The following is a 12364-nucleotide window of genomic DNA, read 5'->3' on the forward strand; positions in this document are numbered from 1 at the left end:
TCATGGCTGGTGGCAGCCCTAAGCTGCAGCGTCGGCGCCGTAACAAGAGCTTGGAGTGTGACCATGCCCCGTGCTTGGCTGCCATGTGAGCAACACCTCTGTGTGCTCCCTAAAGGCAGAGATAATGTCAAAATCTAGAATTTTAGCGACGTCATTGTGAGAATCTGGAAACAGCACTAACGTAAACACCGTAGCCTCATATTAGGACTGACAAAGACCCTCGAGCTTGTCGCAATCAAACATGAAGGCTGATCAAACTGGCTGGCGAACAAGAGAAGAGGGAGGTTGAAGTCGACAATCAGATGCAGATTGACAACGTACAGGTCTATCACACCGCATCAAGAATGGTCTGGAGGAGCGGTGTAAACGGATAGAAAATACCCACATCTAAGAATGGCCTCGATTAAATATCTCAGTTTACGAAACCCCCAAACCGAAGATTTGTAGAATCCGGTACTTTACCTTCTATTTGTTTCCGCTCTATCTTTACCGTCCTTATTCTGCCTAGCCTTTCCATAGAGTCTCCTGCAATTGTCCATTACCTAGGTATCCAGTCTATATGAGCCGATCATGACGGCACGGACAGGAGGATTGTAGCATGAGGCATGAGAAAACGGTGTAGCCTCGCAGACCACCTCAGTGCTGGATCGTTGGGCTATACCACAAGTGCTATCTGCGCTTTCACTTATGCTAGCTAATACTGATGAAAAATCGGTCTTGGAGATGGGGTTTTTTGATCTTTAAGATTTGGCTCGGTTAGCAGGTGCTTCTATGGTTCCCGAGTCTACCTTCCCGAGAAGCGAGTCTACTTCTTCAACCTCCAATTACCTAGGTAATTACCTGGCCTAGCAAGAACCGTCTTTCCTTCCTTCCTTAATCCTCTCCTTCCTTGAGAGTACTGCAGTCTGAAATTTTATCCTATCAAATGCTGCTTTACTTCCGTCTATAGCCCCACATTTTCCATCACACAGGTAGTTCCCTTTTGTCTCGAGGCCTACTTCCATCTCTTTCTTCTTTCTACATCCCACAACCAAGGCTGTGTCCGCATCACCGTCAGATTCTACACAGTTCTACACTTTACTCCCCAAAATACCAGTCTAAGACTAGCAGAGCGACACAAGTAAGTCAAAGAATTTCCCCAGCCGTACAGCGAGTACTCACATTCTTCGTCACAGAATGGCACCCAAGAACAAGGATAGTGTTGTCAAGAACCCTTCTGCCAAGCAGAAAGGTGCCAGCCAGAAGCGTACCGCTCTGGCATCTCCGCCCGAGACTCGCTCTGTTCGCAGGGCCCGTCTCGCTGCCGCTCCCGCGGCAGACGAAGACGCCCCCAAGGCACCATCCACCGAATCTGGCGGTGGCACTGGTGTCGCCGTCGCCAAGGAAAACCATAAAAGCCCTTCACCCAATAATTCGCCTGAAGTCGCTTCCTCTTCATCTTCCTCCATTCATCCCATCCAAGCGCCCAAGGAAAACACCGCGAATATCCAGAACAACAACTACCAGCAAGCTACGTAAGCTTTCTACTATCCTAAGTGTGTTTTTCATATGAGAACTCAGCTAAATATGTCTTTAGGAACATGTCGAGCTTCACAGAGTTCACCTTGGCCTCCCTCATCGAGGGAATCCGCGCCGCCACTGGCGCAAGCTACATGCAAGCCTTTCGACAACTCCATATCGACTTGAATGTGCTCGCTCGTCGAGTTCACAACACTGGCCAGGTATTTGCTGGCAACCCTCCCATGGGTCAAAGCATCGTCGCCAACAACCAGATCGCCTATGGCACCAACCAGCCCGGCCCTGGTTCTGGTCATAACATCGTCCCAGGTCAGGGACTTGTTATTGCTGGCGCCCCTGCAGCTGAGGTCCCTGGTCTCGCTGTTGGTGGCAATGCTGGCCGTCCCATGAAGCGTTACTTGTGCGATCTTTGTCCTGGTGGCAGCAGATCGTACACCCGCATGTACAGTCTGAACCAGGTAGGTTACAATACTCATTTTTATTACGATGATATAGCAACTGACAGCGCGTAGCACAAGGAACTGGCCCACCACATTCCCATGCCGCGCTCGGACAGCTACCGGGCACGCCACGGTCTTCTTGACGAGGCGGAGGGTGATGACAACGCCGTCGGCGACAATATGGAGGATCATCAGGAGCAGGTTGGTGACGCGACTGCCAGCCGTGATGGCAACGGCAGCGTCGAGGAGAAGAGTGAGCAAGGCGAGAAGGATAACTGATCACCTGGATTGTTCGCCTTGTGTTATTTCCAACTGGGACAGCGTGATTCAGTTTCGCGAAATGTAGCCACTACAATAGCCGACTCTCTGTGGGTTCTTTTTGGCAACACGACGGTCAATAGGTCGATTCTCTAAACGATATCCAAGTCAAGGATGTTCATGATGTAAATGCCTATTCCGTGTGATGAACCCTGATGTCGTATTTGCTGCGTCCGCAGTATCATCCCTTCCGTGCAAGTACCTTTCATCGTCATTCAATATCACATTGGCAACGCACTGTGTGTATGATATTTTGATCAGGGGCAAGTTTGTGCGTTGCAATTCGTCACTTGCTCAAGCGCCATCAGCTTAATACAGGTGAGATGACGACGTTGTATTTCCGGTGTTCGCTGTGGCCACTTGTAAACATATTGCGACGCCATATCTGCGGCAGGAAGACTGGGCTGGAAGCACCTCGACAAAGCCAGCTGGTCTTACTTGCCTTTCCGAGTTACCTCACCTCCAGTTCCAGGCTTTATTGCGTCCTGTTCTTTCCTCACAAACTGTGTGGAATCTCACTTGACGTCACGTCGCCTTGCGTTGATCACCTATCAGCTTCTCAAAAACAACAACTCAACGCCACACGCTGTATCACCGCCGGAGCTGCTCCGATCTACGCAAAGGTATTTCGTTTTATTCCTTTCACCCTGCTAGATGATCTGTTCTCTCTGACCGCGCCTTTTCAGGGCTTTTTTCGTGGAGTTTACTGCCAAAAGCCCTCCAAGCCAATCCTCCTCTGAGCAACTTGGAACCCTCTGACGTGCTCATTGCTGCCTTATCACTATGGCTCGTCACCGTCGACCTATATCCTCTGCTGCATCTCCCGACGCCTCCCGCAAGCTTCGCGTTGCAAAGAAAACTACGCCTGAAGCCAAGTTGACCACGAAAGCGCACGATTCTCCTTCTTCCGACATCAAAAAGAAACCAAAGGCAACTCAGCAACCCGAGAAAGCGAACAAGCGCGAGATCACAACCACTGTCTTGCCCCCGGCGAAGCGTCAGAAGATATCCAATACTAAACCAACCGAAGCTCAGTTTGGTACTTCCGACTTTGACGCCACCAAGTCACAGACACCCAAGAAGACGACTCTGTCTGCGCAGAAGGACTCTTCGAAACCGCGTTTCCAGACATTGCCCGAAACACCTACAAAGGTAACCAAGAAGAAGGTTGATGAACCAAGCTGTGAGATACAAGAGGACTCCTCCGAATCTGACCCTCAGCCCATCGTGGTCCACAGCGGCCGTACCCGTCGACTCCAGTCTGAGATTGCTAGACTCAAGTCTCAAATCGCCAGAGTTCCCAAACTACGGCTCACCAAAGACTTTGCCAGCGCTGATGGAACTCGTGGCATGCCACCGAAGACCACGGCCAATCCGCATGCCGCAAACAAGGACGCCCATCAAGACAAAGAACAACTTCGAGATGAGCATACTACAACCAACGATAAGCTTGGCCGGATACCAAAGGTGCCTGAGGGTTACATGCTTCTCACCAAGACGGATCACTTAACCCTGGTACGCCGCACCGACACCGTCAAAAGAATGGCCAAGAGCTTCATGAAGTCAGCTGGCGATGTCGCAGACACGAAGGGCGACAAGAAAAACACCTCGTTGATCTGTCTGTTGGCCGAGGCTCACTCTCTTTACTTTGGCATCGAGTCTCTTACCAATGCTCTTACGAAACTTCCCGTCACAAAGATACACGAGAATGATGTCTCTACGGAGCAGGCCTCCGATGCCAGGCAGGTCCCTCTTGAGGAGAGGAGTCTGAAAACTACCGAAAAGCCCACTGTGGCTAAGGAGGTTAGCACTGCCGCTGCCAAGCAGGTTGCTGAGGGCCCCGAGAGCCCAGAGTGTGACGTTATTGTCGTCAAGCAACTTCCCATTGAGAAGCCTGAGCTTTTCAATGAAGACACTGGCGCCAAAGTGCCTAATCTCAATAAGAGAATTGCCATCAAGGGAGCAAATATGTCTAGGGGATGATACGGTTCAGACGAAGGGCTCTTTTTGCATCGGCTGTTTGGGTACTGTATGGTACTCAGAAGCTCTGCGAAGGGTTACGGGATAAATAGATGTTGCATAGATAATTGCTGCTACGATGACACAGTTGACGAATAGGGCTGAGTAAAATCTTACCACTTGTGTCCAATTCTATGCCTGCGAGCATACAGAGTGCAGATCTGATCATGGAAGCTTTTCTGTTCTCAAGCAAAACAGTACAGCTTCACTCTTCCAGCTTTCAGCTCATACTGTATGTGATGGAAGTTGTCACTAATATTTGCAAGCCCGGTGGATATTCGGAGCCGCCCACTTCGGAGTCTGATCTACCGAGCGTGGAGAATGTTAATAAGTGCCGCCGCCCAGTTCAAATGTGCAAACCGTACAATACGAACAGGTGGAGATGTGAAAACATCCAAGCGGCTTACGTAGCATTTTGAAAGAGGGGGCCCGGTGCTGACAACGACTTGTGCAGGTGGTTCGCCCATGATCCTGCCGTCTATAAGGACCCCATGGATTTCCGGTCTGAGAAACACATGGAGAGTCAGGATCGCAAGCCGGAGCCTGGTCCGCGTAAGGTGATATTCGCCTTCGGCCGTTGGGTCTGCCCAGGAAAGATCCTTGCCGATCACTCGATGTTCCTTAACTTTGCTCAGTCGCTGGCGGTATTCTACATTGCTAAGAAAGTCGTCAACGGCAAAGTAATTGAAGCAAAGGCAAAGTTTCAATCTGGCATCATCAGCCATCCAAAGCCCTTTGATACGTCGATCAAGCCCAGATCTCCCCAACATGAGAAGTTGATACGCTCACTCGAACAAGAATTTCCCTGGCAAGAGTCAGATGCCAAGGTGTTGGAGAGGATGGATAATTTGCGGATAGTGTCTCAGCTTGTATGTACGTAGTTTTTTGCTGCTTGTTGCGTCCAATAGGCAGACAGATGAAAGTATCTTGCTTTGAGACAACACGACTTAGTGGCTGGTGGTGCCCATCGTTCAGTTTCTAGCCCCCTTCTAGTTGTGTGCAATGTTTTTTCACAGGTCACACTCTTGTGCTAAACTACAGTTGCTTGCTGCAACCTAGGCTCTAGATTTCAGGGATTTCGCACGTAATTTTTCCTTGTCATGCCCTCACAAGCCTTCGCAGATTTCGTTATTGAGTCGTGAGAAGATTCATCGCCAAGGCTGAAACCAGATCTCCCCAAGTGAAATGATGTATAATTTTCGGTTTCTCAGCGATCAGATCCATCAACTTTTGAGTATCGAATATTGAAAGGGACCGAAGCAGAGCATCAAGCCATGTCAACTTGAAAACCCTGGTCAGCTGCACATAACCGACCCAATCAGATCCCAAGAGACGATTGGGGTTTGATTAATCTCCGCGCTTCTCTCACGTCATCTAACGGCCACATACTTCACCAATCGCAATTCATCGCATCTTTTTCATCCAGACCAAGTGTTCCAGTCCACATGTGGCTCATCGATACAAATAAACTCCAGCCCGTTGAGGTGCAAGGCGACCCTCGTCAGAGCTATGCCATATTGTCACACACGTGGGGCAACGATGAGGTAACTTTCCAAAGCTTCAAGGCCCTGAGCTCAGCCTCAGATGTGGCCAAAAGCCCGGTTGTAGCAGAAGCAGTCGAGAACATCCGCATGAAAAGCGGTTTTCGAAAGATACAAGATGCAGCTAACCTGGCCATGAGCCACGGGTACGGCTATCTTTGGATCGACACTTGCTGCATTGATAAAACCAGCAGTGCCGAGCTCTCGGAATCCATCAATTCGATGTACCGCTGGTACCAGAACGCAGCAGTCTGCTATGCCTACCTATCGGACGTAGAGCCCGTGGAATCAGATGACCCGTTCTCGGAGACCTCAAGCTTTCGGCGAAGTCGTTGGTTCACGAGAGGATGGACGCTGCAAGAGCTTATCGCGCCGAAGGTTGTCAAGTTCTACGCAAGGGACTGGTCCTACATAGGCGAGAAAAGGTCAGGAAATGCATTTTGTCAGTTCCTAGCTAAAATCACCGGCATCAACAATCAGATCCTCGCGGGCACGGCCTCATTATCAGACATCAGCGTTGCCAACAGGATGCGCTGGGCCGCTCTTAGAGAGACGACACGACCAGAGGATATTGCATACTGCATGATGGGCCTATTCAATGTCAACATGCCACTTTTGTACGGAGAAGGCGACCGCTCCTTCATCCGTCTGCAAGAGGAAATTCTCAAAGAAACAGACGATCAGTCTCTATTCTTATGGGGAATGCCACCGGATGTTTCTCCTAGCTCGGACGACCTATTTGGCCTCCTCGCTGAATCGCCAAAATTGTTCTCTCAAGTGGAAATTGGTCATGTCCGGCCACTTCCTCCGTCGGAATCTCATGAGAGCTCACCTGCAAGTGTCACCAACCAGGGTCTTCGGACAAACATGCTTCTTGTCCCTGTAAGACCAGAAGCTGACGAATACTACGCCGTACTTGACTGCCTCGTTTTGGATTCTGCTTCTTCTGTAACGGACTTGAGCCCCCGTATCATTCTGCGAAGGTTATGGAGTGATCAGTTCGCCCGGGTAACCTCAGAAGACGGCTCAGTCATTCTAGTTCCCCAAGAGCAATTTGATGAAGCCGGAGGAGCCTACGAAAACATCTATGTCAGGCAAAAACCATTTTACGCACTCCCAGAGCTGAGAGTCCAAAGCAAATATCAACTTACCGCAGGTATGGCAACTGATGGACGTGGGCCGTTCAGCATCCGTAGTGCACATCCCCCTGAAAGATGGGATGCTGCTTTGTCGGTAATTCGGACCAAAGAGCCCCAATCAGATCGTACAATTGCTGTACTGCGGTTTGTATCGAACGAACCTGGCTTTGTTTCTGTATTCAATGTGGCAATCGGGCTTCGTCGCATCAATAGACGGTGGGAGGTGTGTTATGAAAAGCACCCATTTACTGGAGACAGCCTCGAATCGGTGTATCTGAAATTTCCACATATTTCTGCTGCATCAGAAGATGTTTCTTCCACAGCGTTCAAGGAGCTTGGATACATCACAATTGACACAAACGAGTATCAGAGGCGTGGCCGGCGTTTCATCTTACTGGAGGTTTCTGCGAAATCGGAACTCATCGTAGCTTCTGACGAGGGCCCGATTGCTAGGAGTATTGGAGCAAACGTCTTGGAGCAGACCAAGAGCCCCGTTTCGACATTTGATGAAATCAAAGCAACGACGCGTCGATGTTACTATGAAGAAACATTTCTGGACATTTTTTCTCCCGTTCAAAGAATCCAGGCCGGGATTAGGACTAAGTTTTCTGGAAATATCGCGATCCGGTTTGGCAACGAGCTTCATGCCGTGAAAATTGAGCGGACAAAGCCATACGCAGTTCTTGTGAACGCCATTCGAGCAAGAGATGATCGAACCGTTATGTCACTGGCGAAGAAAAATAAAAGCATAATCGAGATGGCAACTGAAGAATTCGACAAGTTCCGAGCCCTTCATTGGGCCGCGACGCTCGGTTCACAATCTGTGGTAAAAACACTGACGAAGCTTGGCGCCGATACGACTAGTCGAACAACAAGCGGTTTCATGGCAGTTCACCTCGCGGTCCTCAATGGACATTTAAACCTCGCTGCATATATGCTAGAAGAGGAGAGAGAAATGTATTTGAAAAGCAAAAAGGAGAGAAAGGAGACTCAAGCGACAAGATATGGGATGTCAGGGGAACCGGTTGGGTTCGGCCCTGAGACGGATCCAGACATTTTTCACAAGTTCACTACCAGACGGCTAGAGACTGTTCTGCACCTATTATCATCCTACATACCGTCAGGCTGGACTAACCCAAGATTACAATCCCTTGTTGAGCATATCAAAGAAGACTTCCTTGGGTCGGAGTCTTTCCCACACATTAACTGTTTCGGTGAGCTTCCCATACATAGGGCAGCCGCGACAGGCAACATGCAGGCATTGGAAACCTTGGCAAATCTGATGGACATGAGCCGACAAGTCAATGCCAGAGATGACGCCGGTCGATCGGTCCTGTTTCACGCAGCTTGCGGAGGTAATCCGGAAATTGTCAGCAAGCTGGTGGATATGGGTGCCATTCTAGACGTTGGTGATGACTACGGCCGCAGCCCGCTGCACGCTGCTGTTATGGCTGGTCGGACACAAGCTGTCAAAACTTTGCTTCTTTTGGGTGCAGCCGCAGACAACGTCACTCAGGTACTCGGGTTGACACCACTGCACTTTGCCTGTCTATATAGGTTTGCCGATTGCGTGCTTGAGCTGCTCAAGAGCAGCACTTCAACACGAGCAGACATGAACCGTTGGACGACAGGCGACTGGGCATTTTGTCAGCCGGTACATCTCGCTGTTGCGAACGGAAACCTGGAAGCTGTCTCTCGACTTCTTGAGGCAGGTTGCGAGACTGAAGGGCGATGTGATGGGTACCTCAGGCTTGAGATCGTTGAGGATGGCGAAGGGCCAGTTGGGAGGTTGTATAAGTTGGAGACGCCGCAGACTCCGCTCGAACTCGCGCTTTATCTAGGCCAGAACGAGATAGGTGCAGAGCTGCATCGTCTTAAGAGCAAAAACAATGAGAGGTAGTTGGAAGAGGTTCATTTCTTGATGGGCGCAAAAATAAAGCCCTACCTAGTTTTGTTATTCACTGTTGTGCGACTTCCCTAACGTTTTAGACTACCACAATATGATTCGAACTATAATACACATTTCTTGGTATATATCGCCAACGAATTGCAGTCCATAGCTTCCTTGTCTGTAATATATAGCACAGCGCGGGGTTCTGGTGCACTTCCAGCAAGCTGGGCTAAAGCTAGTGTCAAAGGATATGGTCCCAGGGTGGCTAGAAAATAGTTCTTTCAAAAAAAGAAAAGGGTTCGGACACAATGTAGCCAGTTTGGTCCACGGAAATCCCACGCGTGAACTGTTATATTAGTAAATATGCACGAAAGCAAAGCCTTCGGCGCCATCCCTACATAAAGTTGGAATCTTAAAGGCTGACTCGTTAGCAGTAACTTGGCTAACTCTATATAAATTACATGGGAGAAAATGATAAGCGGCCAATCAATGGTCCCACACAAGCGCATGACAAAGTTCAGACCGATTTTTAATTACAACTTCTTAGATTTTGTTTTCTTGGCAGGGGATCCGGTGACTTGCCTTTTGTGATTCTCTTAAAACCTTAGCCTCCGAGGATACCGACCGCTGTCGTAACACTTTGGGACGGATTTCACGACCATCGATCTTGACAAGAAAAACAGAAACGGCACAACATGTTCTCTTCTATTGTTTTGACCACTCTTATTGCCGCCGGCACTGCTCATGCTGCTGTAGCGCAAGGCTCTTGGGGTGTTCGCGCCGATTTTTCAGGTAAGCGGAATTAATATCGTCAACGATGCTGTTTAGCACGAAGCCATGGTGCCATCCAATGAATTGCGTAACTAATGAATCCTCAGGATGCGACAGCACGACCCCGCTAGAGGTCATTCTCGATGGTGCAGACGGCCAGTCTTCGCCAGCAGCTAACATTACCGACTTCGATATCTCTTCACCCTTTGACGGCAACCTAGTCATTAAAATCGCCGGTGCAGTAGGTTACGGCTCACCCTACCCCCCACAACAAGTCGGTATCAAGGTCTTTGCCGATGCAACTGGAGGAGATCCTGGCATCTGGGCCAATGCCACAGTAAAGCCCGGGATTGGACAGCCAGTTCCCATTTCCAACATTTACTGGAACACGCGAAATGACATCACACTTGTGCCCGCCAACAACGAGGAGGTCTCGCTTGAGACGATCTTTGACGGAGGCAGTTTGGTCGTTACATACGTAAGTTTGTTTTTGGTCCACTAGTACCGCGTATCCGAGAACGTTGGCTAAAACTGGTGGGTTCAAGTGCGCCGTGCCAGTGACTACGGGACCTGTCGCGTAGATGTTGCTGTACAGGTTGAAGCATTTTCAGCGTGATAGATTACGTACTACTATCCAAAAGCCAGGACTCATATGGCTGACTGGACATGTTGGCTCTCATATTGGCAAGCATCCTTGAATTTGATTATACACTTCCGTTCGTCGCTGAAAGTCATGTCGCTGGCCACAGCACTCGTTAGTAGTTACATGATAGCCCTTTGGCCCGGAATACTTCAGTAGTTATCAGAGTCGACCAAATTTATGACGAAGCTTTAAAGCTTAACACTTGGAGCAAGATCTAGGGTTTCCTACCATGCCGTGCCTAGAGAGGCGATCATCAGTGCTATGATGAAAGCTGCTGTTTTTTCCCTGTGTCAGAAGCTATCCTAATAGGAACCCCTCTAGCTGAATCTTTCCAAAAATTACCCTGCTCATTCCAGTCGACTCAGCTCGATCGACTTCAGAACACCAGGTGACCGGGTTATACCAAAATTGCAGAGGCTTCCGTAATGAGGGAAATCGGTTTTGAGGAGATATGGTTATGGACCAGAGGAAGATTAAGAGACTGAGGCAGCCTTGGAAGTCTTTGGAACAGGGGGGCTGTATACTCAAGACTTGGTGGGATAATCGGCGCGATTAAAATCATACAAGCATTATGAGCGGGTAAGCTAGCATTATTCGCAGTCAAAAGCTCAACAGGCTGACTTCAGGGTATTATTTCCATCCTCACAGTAAGTACCTTATCGAATGAAGGTGGGGACTATTTTGTCCTCTTGATACCCCATTGAAGTTGATTGAATCACGCTCAACGGATGTTTGGACGGATGATAAATACCAACCACGCGGCCGAAACTGTCAAGAAGAACCAACCCTGGTTGATTTCTATATCTTCATCAGATATCCAAGCTAGTCAATTCCGGAAGGTTAGCAAGACATGACCGCATCGGATCCGCCCCGCCGTGCCGGGATACGTCACGATTGGACCCCGCACCCGACGGCCGATAAGCGACTTCGACGCCGTCAGCATTCCGGATGCCAAGGCCCAATCCCACGTGTCGACCTCAAACTCAGACTCAAATACTCAACTACACCTACGAAGCCGCTTCCACTCATCTGTAAGCAACTCATCGAAATACAAATCCGATCTTCCCAAAATGGCCCCCGGCAACTTCCATATTCCTTCAACGCACTCCCGCCTGAAATGGTCCCGCACAACCCCGCCTCAGATCACCATCTCCCCGGGCGACACGGTAACCTTTGACCTTCACGACTCCTCGGGCGGCCAAGTCACCCGGACCTTTACAACCTCCGAATTCGCGTCCCTGGACCTCTCCACGTTTGACCCAATCTTCGGCCCGGTCGCCATCTCCGGCGCCGTGCCCGGCGACGTCCTCGAGATCGAGATCCTCTCCCTCACCACCGCCGGCTGGGGCTTCACCGGCATTATTCCTGGCTTCGGCCTGCTCACCGACGAGTTTCCGAACCACGTGCTGAAACACTACACCTGGGCTCCCGACGCAACGCACATCGACTTCGCTCCCGGGATCAAGATCCCACTCCGCCCTTTCCTCGGGTGGGCCGGCATCGCCCCGGCCGAAGAGGGCGACTTCTCCACCATCCCACCCCTCGAGACTGGCGGCAACATGGACTGCCGGCACATCACCCAGGGCACGAAGCTCTACCTGCCCGTGCGCGTCCCGGGCGCCATGTTCTCCTGCGGGGACGGCCACGCGGCGCAGGGCGACGGCGAGGTCTGCGGCACGGCCATCGAGACGCCGATGAAGGCCGCGCTGCGGTTCAACATCCGCAAGGACATGCCGTACGTCACGAGCCCGCACTACGACACGCGGGGCTCGGTGCATGGCGGCGCGCAGAGCGACCCGGCGGTGTACGCGGTGCTGGGGATCGATTCGGATCTGCTAGAGGCGAGCAGGAAGGCGTTGAGGTCGCTGATTGCGCATCTTGTCGCAACGCGGGCCTAGAGCGAGAGGATGCGTACATGCTGTGCAGCGTCGCGGCCGATTTGAAGATTGCGGAAGCTGTTGACATGCCTAACTTTGCAGTGGCGGCTAGTTTGCCATACTCGGTTTTTGAACAATAACCGTGTCTTTGAAGAGCCATATGTTTTGATAATGGGTATATAATCTAGAACTTTAGCTGTACGTTGT

The 12364-nt window shown here is 50.4% G+C and overlaps 6 protein-coding genes across 6 annotated transcripts; all 6 read left to right on the forward strand.

Moving 5' to 3' along the window:
• Window positions 1-1176: 1176 nt before the first annotated feature.
• Window positions 1177-2237, forward strand: ColSpa_09704 (uncharacterized protein; the record flags this gene model as incomplete). Its single annotated transcript, XM_049275916.1, has 3 exons — window positions 1177-1514; window positions 1577-1976; window positions 2031-2237. 3 exons carry the CDS (start codon window positions 1177-1179, stop codon window positions 2235-2237), a joined length of 945 nt encoding a protein of 314 aa, XP_049131873.1.
• Window positions 2238-3059: 822 nt separating this feature from the next.
• ColSpa_09705 (uncharacterized protein) lies at window positions 3060-4404 on the forward strand (the record flags this gene model as incomplete). The annotated part of the gene is made up of 2 exons (XM_049275917.1): window positions 3060-4136; window positions 4360-4404. 2 exons carry the CDS (start codon window positions 3060-3062, stop codon window positions 4402-4404), a joined length of 1122 nt encoding a protein of 373 aa, XP_049131874.1.
• A 1336-nt stretch (window positions 4405-5740) lies between these two features.
• ColSpa_09706 (vegetative incompatibility protein HET-E-1) lies at window positions 5741-6831 on the forward strand (the record flags this gene model as incomplete). Its single annotated transcript, XM_049275918.1, has 2 exons — window positions 5741-6718; window positions 6820-6831. 2 exons carry the CDS (start codon window positions 5741-5743, stop codon window positions 6829-6831), a joined length of 990 nt encoding a protein of 329 aa, XP_049131875.1.
• A 1396-nt stretch (window positions 6832-8227) lies between these two features.
• ColSpa_09707 (ankyrin repeat domain-containing protein 27) lies at window positions 8228-8875 on the forward strand (the record flags this gene model as incomplete). Its single annotated transcript, XM_049275919.1, has 1 exon — window positions 8228-8875. The coding sequence occupies one exon, from the start codon at window positions 8228-8230 to the stop codon at window positions 8873-8875; it is 648 nt and encodes a 215-aa protein (XP_049131876.1).
• Window positions 8876-9561: 686 nt separating this feature from the next.
• On the forward strand, window positions 9562-10166 carry ColSpa_09708 (uncharacterized protein; the record flags this gene model as incomplete). The annotated part of the gene is made up of 3 exons (XM_049275920.1): window positions 9562-9658; window positions 9745-10115; window positions 10140-10166. 3 exons carry the CDS (start codon window positions 9562-9564, stop codon window positions 10164-10166), a joined length of 495 nt encoding a protein of 164 aa, XP_049131877.1.
• A 1184-nt stretch (window positions 10167-11350) lies between these two features.
• On the forward strand, window positions 11351-12178 carry ColSpa_09709 (putative formate transporter; the record flags this gene model as incomplete). Its single annotated transcript, XM_049275921.1, has 1 exon — window positions 11351-12178. One exon carries the CDS (start codon window positions 11351-11353, stop codon window positions 12176-12178), a length of 828 nt encoding a protein of 275 aa, XP_049131878.1.
• Between the last annotated feature and the right edge of the window lie 186 nt (window positions 12179-12364).

Source organism: Colletotrichum spaethianum, assembly GCF_022836535.1.
Source record: "Colletotrichum spaethianum MAFF 239500 DNA, contig30, whole genome shotgun sequence".
NCBI lineage: Eukaryota > Fungi > Ascomycota > Sordariomycetes > Glomerellales > Glomerellaceae > Colletotrichum > Colletotrichum spaethianum.